Source organism: Plectropomus leopardus, chromosome 20 (genome assembly GCF_026936395.1).
Source record: "Plectropomus leopardus strain MGB_pleo_1.0 chromosome 20, ASM2693639v1, whole genome shotgun sequence".
Taxonomy (NCBI): Eukaryota; Metazoa; Chordata; class Actinopteri; order Perciformes; family Serranidae; genus Plectropomus; species Plectropomus leopardus.
The window spans coordinates 9,828,554-9,850,846 of record NC_142195.1 but is presented as its reverse complement, the minus strand read 5'-3'; the positions used below and the strand labels follow the sequence as shown (position 1 = coordinate 9,850,846).

Genomic DNA, 22,293 nt, shown 5'->3' with positions numbered 1-22,293 from the left:
AAATCTCAAATTTTGACATGTCCCAAAAATGGCTGGAAACTGCTTATTATAGCTCATATAGATGCACCAAAGCGTATCATGTTGAAAACAGGGCCAAAAAAAGCCCAAAAAGTCATAATTTAGCATGTTGAAAAGATGACGAAAAATCGCATACTATAGTATGGCAAAAATCTCAAATTTTGACATGTCCCAAAAATGCCTGGAAACTGCTTATTATAGCTCATATAGATGCGCCATAGCATATTATGTTGAAAACAGGGCCAAAAAAAGCCCAAAAAGTGCTAATTTAGCATGTTGAAAACATGGCGAAAAATCGCATACTATAGTATGGCAAAAATCTCAAATTTTGACATGTCCCAAAAATGCCTGGAAACTGCTTATTATAGCTCATATAAATGCGCCATAACATATCATATGGGAAACAGGGCCAAAAAAAGCCCAATAAGTCATAATTTGGCATGTTGAAAAAATGGCGAAAAATCGCATACTATAGTATGGCAAAAATATCAAATTTTGACATGTCCCAAAACTGGCTGGAAACTGCTTATTATAGCTCATATAGATGCACCAAAGCATATCATGTTGAAAACAGGGCCAAAAAAAGACCAAAAAGTCATAATTTAGCATGTTGAAAAAATGGCGAAAAATCGCATACTATAGTATGGCAAAAATCTCAAATTTTGACATGTCCCAAAACTGGCTGGAAACTGCTTATTATAGCTCATATAGACGCGCCATAGCATATTATGTTGAAAACAGGGCCAAAAAAAGCCCCAAAAGTGCTAATTTAGCATGTTGAAAACATGGCCAAAAAACGTATACTATAGTATGGCAAAAATCTCAAATTTTGACATGTCCCAAAAATGCCTGGAAAGCACTTGTTATTGCTCCTAGAGACGCGCCATAACGTAGCATGTTGAAAACAGGGCCAAAAAAAAGCCCAAAAAGTCATAATCTAGCATGTTGAAAAAACGGCAAAAAATCGCATACTATAGTATGGCAAAATCTCAAATTTTGACATGTCCCAAAACTGGCTGGAAACTGCTTATTATAGCTCATATAGATGCACCAAAGCATATCATGTTGAAAACAGGGCCAAAAAAAGACCAAAAAGTCATAATTTAGCATGTTGAAAACATGGCGAAAAATCGCATACTATAGTATGGCAAAAATCTCAAATTTTGACATGTCCCAAAACTGGCTGGAAACTGCTTATTATAGCTCATATAGATGCACCATAGCATATTATGTTGAAAACAGGGCCAAAAAAAGCCCCAAAAGTGCTAATTTAGCATGTTGAAAAAATGGCGAAAAATCGCATACTATAGTATGGCAAAAATCTCAAATTTTGACATGTCCCAAAAATGGCTGGAAACTGCTTATCATACCTTATATAGACACGCCATAACATAGCATGTTGAAAACAGGGCCAAAAAAAGCCCAAAAAGCGATAATTTAGCTTGTTGAAAAAATGGCGAAAAATCGCATGCTATAGACTATCTACTATATACTATAAAAATCTCAAATTTTGACATGTCATGACATTTTAACTCTTGTGGACGCGCCATAGTATAGCATCTTGAAAAAAGTGCTAAAAAACAGTCAAAAAGTCGCAATATAGGACATATAAAAAATGGCCATAAATCGCATTCCGTAATGTTTGGACTATTGAGCGCACTTTAACATAAGCTGCATCAATAAATTTAAAAAGAATTTTCTTTTTTTACAAATAGAGGCCGCAGGTGTCCATGTTGTAAAATGAGATATTTACACAGAAAGATGGTACACAGAAAGATTTTTTGAATCTTTATTGAAATAAATGCTTTTTTAACAAATAGTGCCTGTAACACAGCAGTACCACAGCAGTAATTCGGCAGTAACATGGCTGATTAAAAAAATAACCAGTCTACCAGCCATAGACCGATAGCCTACCAGAAAAGTCATTGATCGCTATCTTCATCTTCCTCCTGCGTACTAAAACCACTGAAGTCGTCTTCTTCAGTGTCTGAATTGAACAGCCTTTGAATGACTTCATCACACACTTTCTCTGTCTCTCCTTCGTTGTCTCTCTCAGTGTCACTTTCGTCTCGAGGCGAATTTGTGCTTGTGCTGTCCTCTTCATCACACAGCAGTCCAGCCTTTCGAAACCTGTCGGTGATCATAGATTTTATAGTATTTTATAGCATGTTGCTATAAGATACTAAATAAAATAAACATAAACTATAAAATATGCTCATATAGATGCGCCATAGCGTAGCATATTGAAAACAGGGCCAAAAAAAGCCCAAAAAGTCATTATTTAGCATGTTGAAAAAATGGCAAAAAATCTCAAATTTTGACATGTCCTAAAAATGGCTGGAAAACACTTATTATAACTCATAGAGACTCGCCATAGCGTAGCATGTTGAAAACAGGGCCATAAATGGGACAAAAAGTCATTATTTAGCATGTTTTAAAAAATGGCCAAAAGTCTCATATTATAGTATGGAAAAAATCACAAATCTTGATATGTCCCACAAATGGCTGTAAACAGCTTAGTTTAGTTCATAGAGACGCGACATAGCATAGCATGTTGAAAATAGGGCCAAAAAAGGCCTAAAACTCCTAATATAGTATGTTGAAAAAATTGTCAAAAATCGCATACTATAGTATGGCAAAAATCTCAAATTTTGACATATCCCAAAAATGGCTGGAAACTGCTTATTACAGCTCATATAGATACGCCATAGCGTAGAATGTTGAAAACAGGGCCAAAAACAGCCCAAAAAGCCATAAAGTAGCATGTTGAAACAATGGCCAAAAATTGCATAGTATGGCAAAAAATCTCAAATTGTGACATGTCCCAAAAATGGCTGGAAACCATTTATTATTGCTCATATAGACGCGCCATAGTGTAGCATGTTGAAAACAGGGCCAACAAAGCGAAAAAAAGTCATTATTTAGCATGTTGAAAAAATGGCCAAAAATCACATACTATAGTATGGTAAAAATCTCAAATATTGACATGTCCCAGAATTGTCTGGACACAGCTTTTTATAGCTCATAGAGATGTACCTTAGCATAGTATGTTGAAAAAACATCAAAAAAAAAGTCCAAAATTTCAAAATATAGCTTGTTGAAAACAGGGCCAAAAATCGCATACAATAGTATGGCAAAAATCTAAAATTTTGACATATCCCAAAAATGGCTGGAAACCGCGTATTTTACCTCATAGAGGCGTGCCATGGCATAGCATGTTGAAAACAGGGCCAAAAATAGCCCAAAAACTCATAAAATAGCATGTTGAAACAATTGCCAAAAATCGCATAGTATGGCAAAAAATCTCAAATTGTGACATGTCCCAAAAATGGATGGAAAGCTACCATTATAGCTCCTAGAGATGCTTGATAGTGAAGCATGTTGAAAACAGGGCCAACAGAAGCCCAAAAAGTGATAATTTAGCATGTTGTCAAAATTTTAGATTTTTGCCATACTATAGTATGCGATTTTTTCACCATTTTTTCATGTCCCAAAAATGGCTGGAAAACACTTATTATAGCTCATAGAGACTCGCCATAGCGTAGCATGTTGAAAACAGGGCCAACAAAGGGAAAAAAGTCATTATTTAGCATGTTGAAAAAATAGCCAAAAATCACATGGTAAAAATCTCAAATATTGACATGTCCCAGAATTGTCTGGAAACAGCTTTTTATAGCTCATAGAGATGTACCTTAGCATAGTATGTTGAAAAAATGTCCAAAAAAAGTCCAAAATTTCAAAATATAGCTTGTTGAAAAAATGGCCAAAAATCGCATACAATAGTTTGGCAAAAATCTCAAATTTTGACGTCCCAAAAATGGCTGGATACCACTTATTATAGCTCATAGAGACGCGCCATAACGCAGTATGCTGAAGCAAGGGCCATAAAAAGACCTAAAAGCCATAATATAGCATGTTGAAGACAAGACCAAAAATGGCATACGAAAAATATCAAAATATTACTTGTCCCAAAATCGTCTGTAAACTACATAACACAGCATGCTATGATGTGTCTCTGAATGCTATATTATGTGGTTTTCAGCTGTTTGTGTTTTTTTGACATATCCAGTCAAAGTCAAGCTGCCTTTGTATCTTAGAAATAATCTAAACATAAAGTGAACAGAAACAATGTACTTTAGTATAATCTGTATGCAAAAAAACAAGTCAGCATACAGAACTTTATTGAAAAAAAAAGTTAAATATGTACAAATGTCTAATATAAGGGGAAAAAAGCCATTTTACTTGTTAACATGAACAGAAATTACATGTAAGTGTATCATATCACGAGCTATCACACAAAATGTAAGCAGACTTGCCAACTTTCCTGCCCAGATATATAAAAAATCATGTAAATTATTTTATGAACCACTTTGCTTATGTAAAACAAAATAATAACAAAAGCGTGAATGTTCAATGTATTCTTTCCATGCAGATGCATTCACCTAAATGAAAAACATTTCTGTTTACATCCTCAGTCATTGATATTACAACTTAAGAGGGATCACAACTCAACAGGACATTATAGAGCGGAAGTGAAACAAATTTTCATGATGGGGAAAAATGGTAAAAAAATAAAAAATAAAAAAAAGATGTTAAGGAAAAATAAATAAAAAGCCAATTGAAAAGGCACAACTCAGATTTTTTTTTTTAAAAAGGGCCAAGACATCCATCAGGGATTAATTATAACTATAAGGTCAAAAAACAGCATTACTTCTCCAGTGCTGCTCGTCATGTGTTGGAAAGCTGTGGCGTCATCATAGGTAGAGACTGGCAGCAAATACAATGTCTCTCTTGATCTTTGTTATTCCTGCAGATACACAGAAATTGAGAGTAAATTAAACATGTTAAACTTTTACAAACATTTTTTTCCGAATTGCCATACTGAGTCAAGATGAATTTCCCTAACCATATTTTGTTGTTACAGGTATGAGCACAGCTCTTTTTATCACCTTTAAGGAAGATGTTTGTACAAACCCCAATTCTTTTTAACCTATATTCAATTGAATACACTACAAAGACAAGATTTAATGTTCAAACTGATAAACTTTATTGTTTTTTGCAAATATTCACCAATTTTGAATTTGATGCCGCAACACGTTCGGTTGGTATGGGGGTGTTTTAGTGCCCATAGCATGGGTAACTTGCACATCTGTGAAGGCATCATTAATGCTGAAAGGTACATAACGGGTTTTGGAGCAGCATATGCTGCCATCCAAGAAACATCTTTTTCAGCGACGTCCCTGCTTATTTTAGCAAGACAATGCAAAGCCACATTCTGCACGTGTTACAAAAGCGTGGCTTCGTAGTGAAAGAGCGCAGGTACTAGAATGGCCTGCTAGCAGTCCAGACCTGTCTGCCATTGAAAATGTGTGGTGCATTATGAAGCGCAAAATACGACAACAGAGATCCTGGACTGTTGAGCAACTGAAGTCGTACATCAAGCAAGAATGGAAAAGAATTACACCTACAAACCTTCAACAATTAGTGTCCTCAGTTTCCAAACGCTGATTGAGTGTTGTTAAAAGAAAAGGCGACATAACACAGTGGTAAACATGCCCCTGTCCCAGCTTTTTTTGGAACATGTTGCAGGCATCAAATTCAAAACGAGTGAATATTTGTAAAAAAAAAACAAAAAAAAAAAACAATACAGTTTATCAGTTTGAACAATAAATATCTTGTCTTTATGGTGTATTCAATTGAATATAGGTTGAGAAGAACAACATTCTGTTGTAATTTATGTTTTCCCAACATCACAACTTTATGAGAATTGGGGGCAAGAAAAAAGATATCTTGGTCCAGCATTCCAAGCACACAAGAGTTCAACGTGAGGTTTTAATGACATAATATACTATGAAGTTTTCATGATTTTTTTGAAAATTGAAAATTAAAACTTTGTCTTTTTTTTTTTTTTTTACCTTCAGCAAACTTGTTCTCCAATTCAGTGTTGCCGATGGCCTTGGCTGCAGAGCACATTTGTCTCAGGACCTCCTCCAGACGACGCATGCAGCGGATGATGCTGCCTACACCACGCAGACACAAATATACACAGTGTTTATTGTGTGTTAATCTGCTTTTTTTTCCACAGTTTAATCACGTAGCCACATACAAAACATACCACACGTTTGATGGCAAGACAGATATTTTTCAAGAGTTTCAATCCTTACTGGTCTATAATTTCAATATAATTTCCAGTACGTTCCCAGGGAATAATTGTAGTTTGGTACTAATTATGAGGAGATAGAGCTTATTTTGTACACTTCCAATTGATCGTGATTAACTGTGACTGCCAAGTATCTTTTAGTCAATTAAATTTCTGAAAAAGGCAAACATATAAAAAAAATTCGATATGGAGAGTTGTGTTTCCAATAATAAATCAACGATGAATCAATTATTTACTTAAGTTAATTTGTAACATTTCATTCAAGGAAATTATTTTTTTTGATAATTAGTGACAAAGAGAAAACTCAAAAAAAATCAGGAAAATATATTAATTGCTAGTTTATAAGAATCATCAAGTCTCTTTTTCTCCTTTACTGACGCACACAAGCACATCTGAAACTCCCTTTCTTGACTCAACATTACTTCCTCATTATGATGAAATGTAAGTTTTTTAACATGAGGTCATTGTTTGGAGTCAGACAGAGAAAGTATGAGGACACTAACAGATTTGGAGCTGTGTAAATCAATAATCATCCTCTAACAACCGACTGTGTGCGTGATAGTGTAGAAAGTAAAAGTGAAATGGATTTGTGAGGGCCATGTTGAATCTCAGCGGTGGTGGTGGAGGATGATTCATATGAAAGACATTAGTACTTTTAGCTAAATGTACTGAAAGTATTCAAGTAAAAGTGCTCATTCTGCACAAAAATGTGTAAGTAGAATTTTACTGATGTAGCTGGTTAATGTGGAGGTACTTTAACTTTTTTACTACAGTTCGTACAGTATTACAGTATTTTCTAAAGTACAACAAAATTAGAAAGATTAAGTTAAGCACAAATACCTCAAAATTTTACTTACATCTAAAAACTATTTCAAAATTCCTGTTGGATATTAATATGAATAGCCCACCTTCAAAGACGTCCGTCATCTTGCAGATTTGGGCAAACGTAGCGCCGTTGGCCCAGGCGTATATCACATCCATGAGGTGAGGCTTGAACTGGCTTAGATACGTCTCCTCGTCCACTTCCAGTTTGGCGTCTGCAGAAACTTTTGCTATGCGCTTCGCACACTCCTGAAGAAAAACCACAGCAAACATTTCAAATTCAAACTTTTATTGATTAGAAAACAAATATTTTCATTCAGGTTGTTTCATGTCGTCTCACCTGCATTTGTCTCAGAGGAGCTGCTAGTTGCTCAGTCAGTTTCGGCATCTCACTGGCCTGAAGGAAAAAGCATCATCATTAATGTTGTGATATCAAATATCAAACAGTTGTTTTGTAGTCTGTGTTGACAAACTCCAAGTTAATTTGAAGTCTCATCTAAATAATAACTGCATTTCTCTAAATAATAAAATATATATATATATATATATAAACAGGCGATAATCCAATAAGCCTTTTTTATTTTACGTACTGTCTAATTTTGGATTTGGTACCAAGTGTATGAAATGGATCAGAGCATCACAAGCCGACTGTACGTGTATATTCTTTTTGACACCTTATTTTGAAGTATATAAACATTTTGCCACAAAGCCTTTTTCATTTAACAAAAGAAACCAAATGTCTAAAATGTTTAATGTGCAAATTGCCTGAATCAAACACAATATACAATTATATTAAACTGAAAAAATCTGATTAAAAAAATTATAATGACAGTTTTCAGTGCCTTGCTCATCACGGCATTAGGGGATTTTTCAAGTCTACACTGAGATAAGGAGACTCCTTTCTGTCCTGGTTACTACTGTCAAATCACTGAGGAGATCTGGCTGGGTTACTTCAGCACTTTGATGTCATCAGTGTGTAGAAAACACATGGAGGTTGGATGTTTTGCCGTCATCCTAAGCTAAACTAGCAGCAGATGCTTTTTAATGACATGTGACAGCTGCGCGCGCGCACACACACACACACACACACAGAGACACAGAGACAGAGACAGACACAGACACAGACACACACACACACACACACACACACAGAGACACAGAGACAGAGACACACACACACACACACACACACACACACACACACACACACACACACACACACACACACACACACACACACACACACACACACACACACACAGAGCAGTCCGGTAGTGGTGTGCAAACATGACAGCTGCTTGTCATTGTCCCCTCTCCTCACACAGATACTGTATGTGTTCTGTTGCTCTGAGGGCCCAGCTGACATAAAGCCAAAGAAAAGGTTTGTTAAACCATCTGATGCTGGATTGCCTCATTGAGAGAGCAGGCTTCATTAGGAAAGACAAACACACATCAACCTCAGGTTTCTGTTTTGGTTGCAGTGCAGCGGAAGAGACCAAGAATGCGACTGGAGCTCAAATGTGTGGGAAGAATGGGAATCAGCTGTTTGTCTCAGCGTTCAGGGAAAGGCTTAATATCTGTTTGTGTAAAGAATTAAATAAATTATATGTGCTTGTGTGTGTTTGTTTATACATTCTCTTGGAAGACGAAGCAGGACAGCAGGGCGGTGGCTTGTTCCACTGTCAGATCGTTGAATAGACCGTTGAATACCATCTCTGTCAACAGGAGCTCGTCAGCACTGAAAAATGATAAGATATGATGATATATGGTATTTTATACAACAGTTAGTTCAGAACAAGCAATCTGATTGGTCAAGAGGCATTCCATGAGTGCTGATATAGGAGTACAACATCACTGGGACTGTTAACTTTTAACTCTGCATGTATCACTCCGCTGCACGGCTGTTCAAAATCCGTTAATTAGTGTTAGAGTGAAAGTGGGATACGTTAATAGCATGGTGTAAGCACAGGTTCAAACAGCTAGTTGCCCAGGAGGGGGCAGCTGTGACAGACGGGTTTTGGCAAACGTTCATTAACTGGGGGTAAACCAGCTATCACGACCGTGAACGGACACGCTGCAGAGATGAACTGTCTGATCAAACTAACTCATGTGATTCACACAGACCGCCAAAGTGTCTGTTAACAGACGGATTTCACTGAAAACAGAGATAAATGATTATTATACGAAGCAGCTGCTCTGTGCAGAACATGAAGACCGAGCTAACACAGATTAGCAAGCAGCGTGCGGGAAAATGTTTGTGCTGATAGGCAACAGCTGTCGCGTCCAGCAGTTGCGGAACTATTTCTGTCGGCAGAGCCAAAAAAAAAAATCATTAAATAAACAAACAAATCATAATCTGTTGTCGCTTGTTACTATTAACAAATAAAAGACGTTTGTAGAGCTGTTGTATAAAAGCAATATCACCCTCGAGGTCGTGTGTTGTGCTGTATATCATCACGGCTGTGATTATCTTCAGCACCCGGCCTGCGGCCTCGTGGCTACGACCGAATCACAGCCGTGACGATATACGAGCACAACATCACTCCCTCTCAAGTGACATCGCTGAACTATTACTTTATCAAACTGATCTGAACATGTCTTCCCTCGTCTACTAAAACAGTGTTAGTAACAATGCAGAAATGGTGTGTGGCACCTCACTTATGAACCTGAATTTAAGTTTGTACTGTACAGTAAAGGATTTCACTTTTTAAGCAGTGTTCCCAGAAAATGTGTACAGCAGATCCTGTTCAACTATTTTTTTTTGAAAATGCCACTAAAATAAAGGTTAGAAATGTTTGGCTTACATTTTTTCCTTCCTACTGATTATGATAGTTGAACTTGTATCAGCCAATAGCAAGTACTGATCCAATTCTATTGTCTAAAAAATTAAATAAATAACAGCTATATACCACTAACATCTTTCTCCGCTGCTTTGGACCTGTCGTACTTCAAATGCTTTATAACAATGCTGGTGTTGAAACTGAAAATACTAGTGCCACCCCCTGAAACTAAAGCCTTGTATACTGCACACTTGCCCTTTTTCTGTTGCCAGATTGCTGACATTTTGCTAATGGCTAACATTACAATATTTATACATTCTTCTTTACGACTATACAACAGTAGTTGTCTGTGGTGGCCAGGCCTCAAGGAAGAGTAACAGGCTTTGAAGCCAATTATTGTTGAGGCCAAACTGGAATTACAACACTTAAATCCATCACATGATAACTTGCAACTTAAAAAGGGTTTTTCCCATAGACTGAAATGACGAGACACTATGTAAATAAGTCAATAAATTTCTTTTTGGCATAAGCCCGGTTACATGACTCATTTCATTATTGTGATTTGATCCATTTGGTTGATAACATTTCTTAAGTCTTGAGGGGACACGTGATCAAATAATTGTATCCCCATTTAAGTTAGCAGAGCACTTAACTGGAAGCTAGCCACTTGGCCAGCTAAAGTTAGCTGCTCGGCCACCACAAATCTCTATTGTGCATGTTTTATGGGCCACAGAAGGCAGAAGTAGTGCTGATCATCCCCAGATCATGCAGGTGTTTTAATCCATCGCAAGTGAACTGAGTAACTCCCATAAATGGGGCACAGCATTCAGCGCTGTATCCAGTTCTTTTGATACATCAATCCGTGGCTGCACTGCGCAAACTGCTGTGTAGACTGCAGTTTAAAGCATGGAAGACCTGAATTTCCAGGAAAACTGCTGTTTTATCTGCGAAACTAGTTTTAAGTTTAATAAAAACAATTATGTGGGGTTGGATTGGTGCACAGACTAACAACGCATACATTTTAGGTAGCATTGGAGGCAATTCTGATGCTTATATTTGTATCCAAACAACTAATAAAGATTATTCTCTACAAAACATACATTTTTCAACTCTTTGAAAACCTCTGTGAATCAGTAAAATCGGTTTTACTTTTGTAAATCTCCATTATCAAATCCTTCTGTTTCATTAATTAGCATATGCAGGAAGGTATTTGTTTCCCTCAAACCTGTCATAAACAATTTTAGGCTAGCGCTTTAAGACCAAATAACCTCCAAATTGACTTGGACAATCTTCATTCATTAGACTGCAGACAGTGATTAACCCAGACATCTCTGCTTTTGTGATCAGTGTCAATGTTTTCTTTTCCACTGTGCCAACGCAACAATGACAGTGCACATATAATTCGGCTATTCAATCTGTCTATAGATGTGTTAAAACAACAGCTCAGCCACCTGGTTTTAAAAAGGCTTATCATCCTTGTAGAAGCCACACTATCAGCAAACAAAACACATCTAAAAAAAATCATGTGTGCTCTGTCCTTTCCTACCTGCTGATTTCACAGGCCACCCGGCCTTTCAGCTCGATGACATCAGACGGACTGGCGAAGCCGAGGCGTCGCAGAACTCTCTTTCTGCACTTTAGCTTGTCCATCTGCAGGACGGTTTGAGCTTTCTTCAGATCTCGCTTGGCTGTGCGAACATGTCCAGCAATCTAAAATACACAGATACCCTTGGTTAAACCGTGCAACCTTTTTTTTTAAAGATTTTTTTTGGCTTTTGCCTATATTTGAGATAAGACAGCTGTAGTGTGAAAGGGGGAGAGAGAGGGGATGACATGCAGCAAAAGGTCAAGGCCAGAATTGAACCCGCGGCTGCTGCAACAAGGACATAGCCTCTGTATATGGGGCACTTGCTCTACCAACTGAGCCACTGGGCACCCCAAACCATGCAACCTTTACCTCGTGTAAACCCAAAGAAGCTCTTCCAGGGTTTGTGGAAAACACTTAATAATGATTTGAAGTACTATGATACTACCAGCTGTTTTGCACATGAGATCATATGAAACATTAATTGTCATAGTGACAGAGTGGAAATATTTGAGTCATGTGCCAGCAGATGTTAATCAGCCTCGTTATCTTTCCTCAACGATGTCCATTATCCATTTTAACCTTTACCCCATGATTACAACACACCTCACAGACCAAGAGCCAAACACATACATCAAGACATTTCACCAATGTGGGTCATTAATCAAAGAATTCAGAGGAATTACAGCCAAACTTCTCCGAACTAGTGCTTGCATCTGAGATAGTGAAGAAATCTTTCACACACAAAAACTGCACATCCTAAATTATAAAAAACAGCTCCAGCATTTTATTCCCTATATTTCCTTGGCTTCTTAAAGTGCTGCCAAAATATTAATATGGGACTAATTACAGCCCTGTTAGCAGCACAACTCAATGGTTTTGTCAGTCTGTCGACTGGTCCAAACTGAACCTCTCAGTGACTGGTTAAGGAAATAACCATGAAATTTGTACACGTACCCATGATGCCCAGAAGATGAAACCTACTAACTTTGGTTAGTAAATGTTTTGTTTCTGTACAACAGCAGGTATATGGGTTTGATTGTGTTTGGTCTTTTTTGTTGTTGTAGTAATACTTTTTTGAAAGAATATTTTTCCATTTGCTCGTTGCCTATGTTTACATAGAAAATATTCTGAATTTGATGCGGGTCATGTAAATAGCATATTCCGTTTAGATTTTCTTAATTAGGCCTTTATCAGTATGAAGCATTTTCCGATTTCCGATGTGAGATACACCGGTATTGTTCAGGTTTTAGGATCTTTCTTCAGACATGTATACAGCACATTCAGAATATACACCTCAATTGAGCAGCACCGGCAGTTCCACTTTTCTGTATTTCGATGTGATGAACAACATGTTAGGGCATGTTAATCAAAGTATGCAGGGCTACATGTAAAACCTAATATTCATTTTCATTAGCCATGGAAACAGTTTAATGGGAATGTTGTCTTTTCCAGCATAAAAGCAAAAAAAAACAATTTGTGCATGTAAACGTAGTCTTTGTGATCTGATGAGGTTCTCTGTTATCTGACCTATAACTCAGGGTGCGGCCCTGTAAGACTAATGTCTGTGCTTTCTTCCTGTGTTTGTCTGTATGAGTATATACGACCAAAGCCAACATGTCTGGCAGAAAAACACAATGGAAGGTCATAGATTGAAATCAAACAAACTGTAGCCAAAGTAGATAAAAAGGAAAGATAAAAGTAATTCATATTGCAATAGTAACAAAACAAATTGTGTCACTGTTTTTAAAAGGTTTCAGTAAGGTTTGACATTTAGCAAAGTTTCTAGGGCTGACGTCTAACTATCCCGCAGACTGAAAAGCACCCATAAAGTTCCTCACCAGAGCTTTCTTCTCACAGAGAGAGTACACAGATTCCAAGTTGGGGTCACTATGCAGGGGGTGGGAGTACATGCGGTGCTCAAAGGCCTCCACTTTCTGAATAACTTTCTTCAGTGCAGGGTCTTTGATGCCCATGTCATCTATGGGGTCGAGCAGAGGAACGCCATCTGGGAAACGTTTCTGCACCTCCTGCAGACAAAATGTTTGGAGGCAACGGAAAGAAAGAGCAACAATTTACATCCTGATTTCTGTTGAGTTTGACCAGTTTCATTATTTTTCATTTCAACATGGCTGCATTTTGCACCTGTATAGACTTCAGCATGAGCTGTCTGTTGTCAAAGGGCCTCAGGTCTTTGGGGATATAAAGGCGGACTGAGCTGATGGAAGTCAGGAGATGGAGCAACACTGGAACCACCTGGACAAAAACATTAGAGTTACAGCCACCCTAACTACAGACACATGCTGTTATATTTGTGTATTTAATGTACACTAATGTTTGTGTTTGTTGCACTCGCCTGCATCTCTCCAGTCTCCCCTGGAGCAGCAGGTTTAGCGGCCTCAGTTGCAGCATTATTTACGCTGTCCTTACTACAGTGGACCAAAACTTCCACCACATGTAGTGGATCAGAGTCCATACTTGTCTAAATGGTGAAATGCAAATTAGTCACAGCCACATGTAAATTGACTCACATACATATGACATAACCTTGAACTTACCTTTGTGTTAGTCTTCTTGCAAAAGTTTACGACAACTCCCCAGCCAAAGTCAGCATCTTCATTTTTTACCTGTGGGATGAAAATAAAGAGTCATTAGATGACATGTCGAAACGAATAATTATTGTCCTGCTGTCAAATTGCGATTGTGTGAAGTGTTACCTTGACAAGCCGCCCAGGCTGCAAGAAGGGCAAGCAGAATTTGGGTTTGTGGATGAACTCTTGTATATCTTTACCCAGTTTGGCCAGCTGCTGTCTGATTTTAAAGTAGGTGACCACACTCTCTTCATTGGGAATCTCAATGCTGTGATACTGCCCCTCGTACTTCTTAATTTCTAAAAAGATAAATCAGCAATATGATTAAAGTTTAAACTAGAATGAGAACACAACAGAACAGATAATGTTTTATTATCGCATCTTACATTGAAAAACATTTATTGACGATTTTCTGCAACAAGCCTCATGATATGGAAAATAGTGCCAGACACCAAATACTGACAGATGTCTGAAGGCCTTGACACACCAAGCCGAAGGTCGGCTGTTGGCCAATGTTGGGCCATTTGCGATCATCTGACAACCTGGTTCTTAATGGTACTAGTAAGCTCTTGACGGCTTTTGTTGGCCAATTCAGCATGTTAAATCCGTGAATCGGTAAATCGGAAGTCATTAGTGATTAAACTTACTAGTCAGCAGTTCAGCTTAGCTTGTAGCTGTAGTTTAGAAAACTACAATAGAAATCCTAGCAGACATATCCACTGAACATAGTATTTCATGTACAAAAATTAGTAAGAGGGAGTGAAGACCTTTCATCCTTTTTCAAATTTTATCAAAAAACATACAAAAACATGAATTTTCTTTCTGCCCTATAACAGATCAATGTAAATAAAACACACACAAAAATAAAAACAGAACTAACTTATTGTTACTGTTTGCTATTGCATGCTTAATATTATTGTGTTTTGTTGTTTTTGTGCTAACTGGCTAACTGCAGTATTAAACCTGTCTTATTTTTTTTCACAGGCGCAAAGCGTACGTGCTAGTTGGCCTTTGGCTGTAGACTAGTGATGTGTTCAGTGCAACTTTTTGGTCTAGACACGGGCGACGTGAGGCAACGCAACAGTCAGTCTTTGTCATCACTAGTTTGTTGATGTCGGTTTGGTGTGTCTGGGCCTTTAGTTGTGGACTCAGTGTCAACACTGCAGTCAAAACTGTGCTTTTCGTTTTAAGCATATCTTGTCAAACAGTTTCTAAGTTATGCAAAATACACCCAAAGACATCTGAAATATGCCAATCAAGTATGCAGATTTCACTATATTTGTAGAATTTAGAGTTGTGTTTTTCTGTAGGTAACTTGTTCATCCAGCCTGGAGCATGCTGCAGGAAATATAGAAAAAAATGCTTACTCTCCACAACGCCAGGCAAAGCCCTGTAGTGTTGGAACTGGTAGAAAGACTTCTCCAGCATGTACTCTGGGTTGATCTCCTCCACACGCAGCAGGTTGAGCACCATGTTATAGGTCAGGTGGAAGGCACTGTTCAAAGGGTCTGCTGAGCCCTACACAGCACAACAAAAAAGAGAAAAAAATAAACAGAAAAAAATAAATGCCTCCTTTAAAATACTATATAGCTGTGATTAATTATGTTTTGAGAATATTTTTAGCATTTTTCTCAAAAGGCTAAGAAGGTACGAGGTCTGAGGAAAACCAGGCTTAAGTCACATTCCCAAAATTAAACACTGAGGAGGATTTTGCAATCACAACCTCCAGAAACAGAGATATAAACCACAGCTTTCACCCCCTGGGAGCTGAGTACTGTGACAGAGCCAACAAATAGTTTTACATTAACACAGCCTCTTTCAAAAAAGCTATGCAGCAGCATATTTATAGCAGCAATAACTGTGTCAAATCCAACACAGACTGAGAGACTCTGGCTTCCCTGTGACTGTGAGTTGTCAAGCTTTTGATAGAGCATCAAATGGCCAAATGATCCACAGAAAGAACAACTTAAGAGCCACTTCTGACAATTTCCATTCAAACATCCGCACAAATTCTCAGCAAGTCAGCAGAGAAATATGTTTCATTGATGGGATAGTTGGACTACTCTTCTAAGAATGTGCAGACAGCACTTAGGAGGTTTGTAACAATGTGATTGATGACTAACAATTGCATTCAGAAAAATAAACTGAACTCGTAACAACCGTAGCAGCCATATTCACGGTACCTTTAGTAGCTGTTTGCCCACAGCTGGGCTCATCTTCTCGTCCACCATGAAAATAACAATTCCTCTGTCGTCCATTCCTCTCCTACCAGCTCGCCCAGACATCTGGATGTACTCACCTGATGTAATCTAGAGCACATGAAAACACACGAGACATTAAAACAGAAATGTGTTAGTGAATGCTTTTCTGTACCTGTAATAAAATGTATATCTGTTTATGTAAAAAACAGTGACACTACTGAGGAAAAAGAGGCATTGTGATGTTGTGCTGATGCATACTTGAATGAGAAAATAACCAAATGTTTGGGAAAATAGACAAAGTATTTCATCAATTAGTGCCTAGCCAAGAATCTGCATCAGTAACGAGACTGAACCAGATTTCCGCAAGCCTCTTGGGACTTTTCTCTGAGATGCACATGGCTCTGATTATCTCCAAATATCTTCTGGCCTTTGAGCAATAAAAATGCAAAAAAAAAAAAAAAAACTGATAAGATTATTTTCATGTTGAAATGAGCTGATGCCATGGGATCAACTCTTGATTTGAAACACAGTGTGTTTGAGGAATGAGAATTGTGTGTATTTCAATGTGTGAGTGCCTGCGTGGAGCTTTGGCACCATCAGCGGCACCAGATGTTCCTGATGAACCTTTTGGAGGGCAGTTTCCTTCTCTCTCACATTCTCAAGCCTTTGTGTATGTGAGCTGGAAATCCATGTGTATGAAGTGAAGATGAAGGGTGCTTCTAAGTGACGGCAGCTCCACACATACACACGCTCGGCCCTCAGCTCGTATAAACAATACGTGGCTGTTTATGTGGCGGTGCAAGCTGCAGGGCTTGAAGACCTTATAAAGGCCTCAGAGCAACACACTGTGTGACAGCTCCACATGGCACACAAGCCAGAGCTGTTGTTTCAAAGAGATAGCACAGTTTATGGGGAATTTTACTCCTCTGCTGGCTTCTCATTGAAGGTACAGTAACTAGGGGATTAGCCTTGCAGCTCTTCTCAAAATGCAGAAAAACTTCTCTAAAGATAGAGGAACATAAACTACATTTTCTTAGCTCATTTTCTGGCTTATGCGCTCCCACAACCACAGCTATGGAAATTGCAGCTCCACAACATAATGTACTTGTTAGGATGTTGCATGTAACATTGGATGAAGGGGAAAAAAATCCAATAAATCTACTGTGAAAATTTCCTCTTGACAAATTATCTTTATTGACCTATTATGTGACATTAACTGTGTGTTTGTGCGTGTACATGTGCTCTTACAAAGCGGTGATTCTTGCCATCAAATTTGCGTGCGCTGGTGAAGAGCACAGTGCGAGCCGGCATGTTGATGCCCATGGCGAATGTCTCTGTAGCAAACAGGGCCTGAAATGAGAATAGAAAGCAATAAGACAATCTCACTGCAATTTAATGACCATGTCATTATGATTTTGGGTACACAATCAAATCCGCATTTGCAAAATTGAAATATGTTTGTATTCAGTCTTTCTTACCACAAGGCATCGTGTTTATCCTTGAGGTCTAACAAATATGTTGAAATTTATTTTAAATTCATAACGAAGAACACAAATCCAAAAAACTGAATAATAATAATAATTGGCATGCACTCAAAAAGAAAAAGCTAGTGCTCTTCAAAAAAACATGCAAATCATGTATAAAAGGAGCTTCAGACTTCAGGCACATATTTACAAGCCTCTGAGGACTTATAAGCCATTATACTAATAAGATCAATATATCGAAACTCTACTTTTTCCTCCTCCTGTGCCCAAAGAGACCAATTTTAAAATTTTGCAGTGTTTACATCTGTAGCGTAAAACAGGCAGAAGGACACAGGTCATAAAAACACTGCTCCATAACACTGCTAGAGGTGAAAAATCTCACAGTGTAGCTTTAATTAGTTTTGTGCAAATATAAAGAATCTGCTTGGAGTTTTTTTTAATTATCAATTCTCAACATTACTTACTAAACTTTTTACTAAACCATGGATGTCTGCACATTTTCATTTATATGTACAAAGCACAGTAATAGAATGAGAACAGCACCGACATTCCCAATCAAATCAACGTTACAGGACGGTCACAGCAGCAGGCATTTTTAGGTGTATCATTGCCATTGTAACCCTTGCAGCAGACTGACTTCCCTATAAACTTCTATATAAACAAACCAATATGCGCAACATTAAAAATTCACCGAAATGAGGTTCTGAAGTAACAACCAAACAAGCACAAACTGCTACCTTGAAAATGTTATGGTAACTGTTGTTTCTTCCGTTGCCTTTAATTGCATTATTATTGAAACATGATGTCTGTAGATGCGTCCGAAGAACAAGTGAGAGAAGCTGCTCAGTGGACAGCTGAGAGGCACAGATGAACAGCATGTAGATCAGCATATTTTTACATTTATCTCTGTGAGTTAAGGGTTAACTTTGATAAAAACGAGAGTTGGTGATTATTGGCTCAGTGGAATATCTAACTAGAAAATGAAGGGGCTATTTACATGGCAACGGTTCTTGCATGAAACGGTAAACTTTTGTTGTAGTTTGGACTTTGGTCGGCGCTTTGGGGGCATGAAAACGCAAACTTTTGAAAAGACCTCACCATTTTAACGAAGCATGTTTTATGATGAGTTAACAAGGCAATCAATCTAACATTAGTGTTAGTTTGGTAAGAGAGAAATATTTGGATTGGACCATGGTGATATTTTTCAGTTTAATAAGGAAAATAGGTCTGAGAATAGGCCAAGATAGAATTCTTAAACTAGTGAGTGTGACGCACTTTACAACCCCGCTGATATGTGTTGTTACCATAACAACTAACAATGATAACCTTTTTTTGTACACGTTGAATGACTATGGCAAACAGTTCAATGTCCTGTCAGTACATTCTTTTTCGATGGTACAAACACAGTGCTTAAAAGGACAGTACCTTGATTAGGCCTTCAGAGAAAAGGATCTCTATGGTTTCTTTCAGGATGGGCAGTAAACCTCCATGATGGATTCCTATTCCCCTCTTCAACAGAGGCAGCACGTGCTCCACCTGAGGAACACCGAGACATTTCTTTAAATAAGCTTTAGTGACAATTACACCACTTCATTCATTCATTCACAGCCATCAGCACCACAGAAACAGAGTGGAAAAGCATCTAACCCTCATAGTGGAAAAGTGTGATGTATGGTTGGCTTTGCTCTTGCCGTAGTGGTCTACCCACTAACAACTGTTACCTCAACACGGCTGGTTCTCATAATGTGAGTCAGCACAGCAGGGCAGAAAAACAGGAGCAGTGTTTGAGCTCGTGTTGATATTACATGTGCAGCTATTAACATTAAGGCAGTTTAACTGTCTTCTTTCAGCAGAAAATGATTCTGAAGGAAATGCGGAGGCCTTTTTTCTGAACTTTACAAGGTGGCAGCACTGGGCTCAAAAGGAGGAGTAAGAGCAACCTGGATGGTCATAAAAACATCACGAGTTGAAAGGAAACAGAGCTTGAGAGTTCAGTCTTTCTCACCTGAGGGAGTTTCTTGTCTTCATCTGAGAGACAGTCCACTGCGTTGTTGAACACTTCCTCAACCAGACGTTTCTCGTCATCTGAAACAAACATGTGGTGTATTTTTTAATAAAGGCCTCTCATAGCTGTTCCAAAAAAAAAAAAAAAAAAGCTCTGAATAATTGCAGAAAGCCATTTCTTACATCCTGAACCTCAACTACTCCTCAAACATGCCTGCACACACAAACTCACACACACTTTAGGGTTATTTTGAAATGTTGTTTTAGATATAATTTTTCTTGGCATGTGTGGTTAATGTGGAACAACAGGGAGAGTTTTTTAGTAAATCGCTGGCAGGAAAAGTTTAACCACCCAGGGACCGAGCATGCAAATGATGCCGCTGCATTTGCTTCAAGTCTGAGTTCATTCCAAGTTTTATCTGATTTTGCCGCCATATGCTTCAAAAACATGGTCTCTCAAATTTATTCTTCAGTTTTTCAAAAACACTTCGAAATATTTATATTGTTCATTGAAGACTGATTCAAAAGATTAAGGCTGAGGTCTTATTACATAAACAAACAATATCTGGAAATCAGTTAAATGCTGCCACGTGGTTAGCCAATTTAATATTTGAATCCACTATGTATGAATGTACCAACAGATCCACAACCACCGGTGTCTTATTATTGTGCTAATCACATTATGTTATTTGCAGTGGCTGGTTGGCTATCTCTGTCCATGTGGAAACTTTGTCACAGGTCTTTCTGTGTTCATGAAACTATTCTGGGAAACCTGCCTTCTTATGCGCATGTGTTAGTCACAAACTTGGACCTCCACAAAGTCGGACAGCTCAGCATTTATTTTTGATGTTAAATGACTTCAGTGTCAATGTGACTTATTTTATTGGTTTAATAATAACAAAGCCACAGTAAAACACACACTGGGGCCAATGTAAAAATGGAGCTCGGCCCAAGATAAGTCCGTGGCTGAGGTAAACCATCCTGATCAAAAAAAATCAAACAGCCAAAACATCTACTTCAAAGCCATTTTAGCAGCGAGCCAGAAGTCTCAAGTTTGGGACAAACGGGAAGCTCAGAGAACATCCAGAAAGGAAACAGTTAAACCTCTGAGGAGCGTCATTGTACTCAGTAAATTCCATGGCAATCAGCCCTTAAGCTTTTTATGTTTCTTACGTACGAATGGAAAAACTGACCGGATGGTGGTAAAAGAAAGGCCAAAGGGTCATCAAAAACAGATACTTCTATCCAAACTTGATGGGAAGATGGTGAGTGGTTTCAGTGTATTTTGACATGGACTAACGCCATAGATTTTACACCTAAAGATATGTTTACTCATCATGAGGAGTATTACTCAGCCTTTGCAAATGATTGCATAATATTGTAGACTCCAAGCTTGTGCAGAAACCCTGCATTGCATATGAGGATGTCAAGTTTCTGTAACAGTCAGGGAGGGTCTAAAGACAGACGAAAAAAGATGCTTTATTCGAAGTATAGGATAGGATCAGGATATAGGTGGTTTTGGACTTACAGTCAGGATTTCAGTATCTGCTGCATCAACTTTCCTCATTCCCTTTAATCTGTCTCTTGCAAGTAGAGATGCTACGATACTATTTTTGCCTTTCTGACACCTGAACTGTCTTATCAGTTGATATTAAGTACTGATCAAATAACAGTATACTAGTAACTCTGTAAGTATGTGAAATGATTGTTAGCACTGTTGTATGGCATGGCTGAGCTTAAACCAGCAGTTCCCAACTGGTCCAGCCACAGGGCCCAGATTTCTCCTTAGTCATTAGTTCAAGGTCCACACCTAAATTACCTAACTTTATTCTATAAAATGTTAACGACACATTGATTTAGAACATAATGTAATAAAATGTATGCAAGAAGTGCAATTACTTAAAACTTTGTGAATAAATAGCACTCCAACCATATCATTCCAGTGACGCTGCAAAGACGCAGCATTTTAAAGGCCAAATAATACCAAGAACAGGACAATAAAATAGTTGCGGTACTGGAAAAAGACAGGTTGGTGTGATAAACGAGGTCCTTAAAGTCTGTAGGTCTGTACTTCAAAATAAAGTGCATTTTTTACATTCTTGACACGTTCTTGCGTTACTTGTGGTCCATTCAGAATGGACCCACGACCCAGTTTTGGACCACAGCCTACCAGCTGGGGAAAACTGTCTTAAATTACAACATGAACAAATCAATACAGAGAATGAATGCCACAGAAGTTAGCCAATTGCTGTTTTTTTTGGATTTGGGAGAGAAATGTTCATATTAACTCATATTTTGGATTGTCTTAGACCATTGAAAAAACATAAAATTTTGAAAATGGGCATAACTACCCTTTAAACAGTAGTTGCCAGTGGCATCACAGCGTAACTTGCTGTGTAGGCTTCTGTTTTAGAGCAGCAAAAAATGACTGATTTCTGGAAAAACTGCTGCTACAAAAACTACTTGTAAGTTTGTAAAGTAATTGTGGGATCAAATTTTTGCATGGACTCCAGGTCCTATCAGACAGACACACTACTTGCCGATAGCTAACCTAGCATTTTAGGCTGTATCTGTATCAGACCAACTCTACTTCTGAATCCTCCAACTTTACAAAGTGTGTAATACTTAATTGCTGGAGTTCTTCTTGA

At 38.1% G+C, this 22,293-nt stretch overlaps 1 protein-coding gene and 1 long non-coding RNA gene across 3 annotated transcripts in view; one reads left to right on the top strand and one right to left on the bottom strand.

Annotated features, from left to right (window-relative positions):
• Positions 1 to 1,793: 1,793 nt before the first annotated feature.
• Positions 1,794 to 22,293, bottom strand: part of mtrex (Mtr4 exosome RNA helicase) — a 28,834-nt gene continuing 8,334 nt past the window's right edge. The window contains exons 12-28 of one of the 2 annotated variants that reach the window (XM_088070598.1): positions 19,647 to 19,726; positions 19,067 to 19,177; positions 17,406 to 17,507; positions 16,140 to 16,265; positions 15,324 to 15,474; positions 14,083 to 14,255; positions 13,924 to 13,992; positions 13,722 to 13,847; positions 13,511 to 13,621; positions 13,207 to 13,395; positions 11,327 to 11,490; positions 8,633 to 8,738; positions 7,341 to 7,397; positions 7,087 to 7,249; positions 5,934 to 6,038; positions 4,730 to 4,825; positions 1,794 to 2,148 (exon numbers count right to left, since the gene is read on the bottom strand). In XM_088070598.1, the coding sequence (XP_087926724.1) occupies positions 4,773 to 4,825; positions 5,934 to 6,038; positions 7,087 to 7,249; positions 7,341 to 7,397; positions 8,633 to 8,738; positions 11,327 to 11,490; positions 13,207 to 13,395; positions 13,511 to 13,621; positions 13,722 to 13,847; positions 13,924 to 13,992; positions 14,083 to 14,255; positions 15,324 to 15,474; positions 16,140 to 16,265; positions 17,406 to 17,507; positions 19,067 to 19,177; positions 19,647 to 19,726 (1,886 nt within the window). In that variant the 3' untranslated portion in view covers positions 1,794 to 2,148; positions 4,730 to 4,772. Of the gene's footprint in view, positions 2,149 to 4,152; positions 4,826 to 5,933; positions 6,039 to 7,086; positions 7,250 to 7,340; positions 7,398 to 8,632; positions 8,739 to 11,326; positions 11,491 to 13,206; positions 13,396 to 13,510; positions 13,622 to 13,721; positions 13,848 to 13,923; positions 13,993 to 14,082; positions 14,256 to 15,323; positions 15,475 to 16,139; positions 16,266 to 17,405; positions 17,508 to 19,066; positions 19,178 to 19,646; positions 19,727 to 22,293 lie in introns of those variants that run through there. The other variant, XM_042509839.2, reaches the window with a different exon arrangement.
• Positions 5,943 to 8,617, top strand: LOC148186172 (uncharacterized). Its single transcript, XR_015775085.1, has 2 exons — positions 5,943 to 6,075; positions 8,326 to 8,617. It is a non-coding gene; the product is annotated as an uncharacterized LOC148186172 (long non-coding RNA).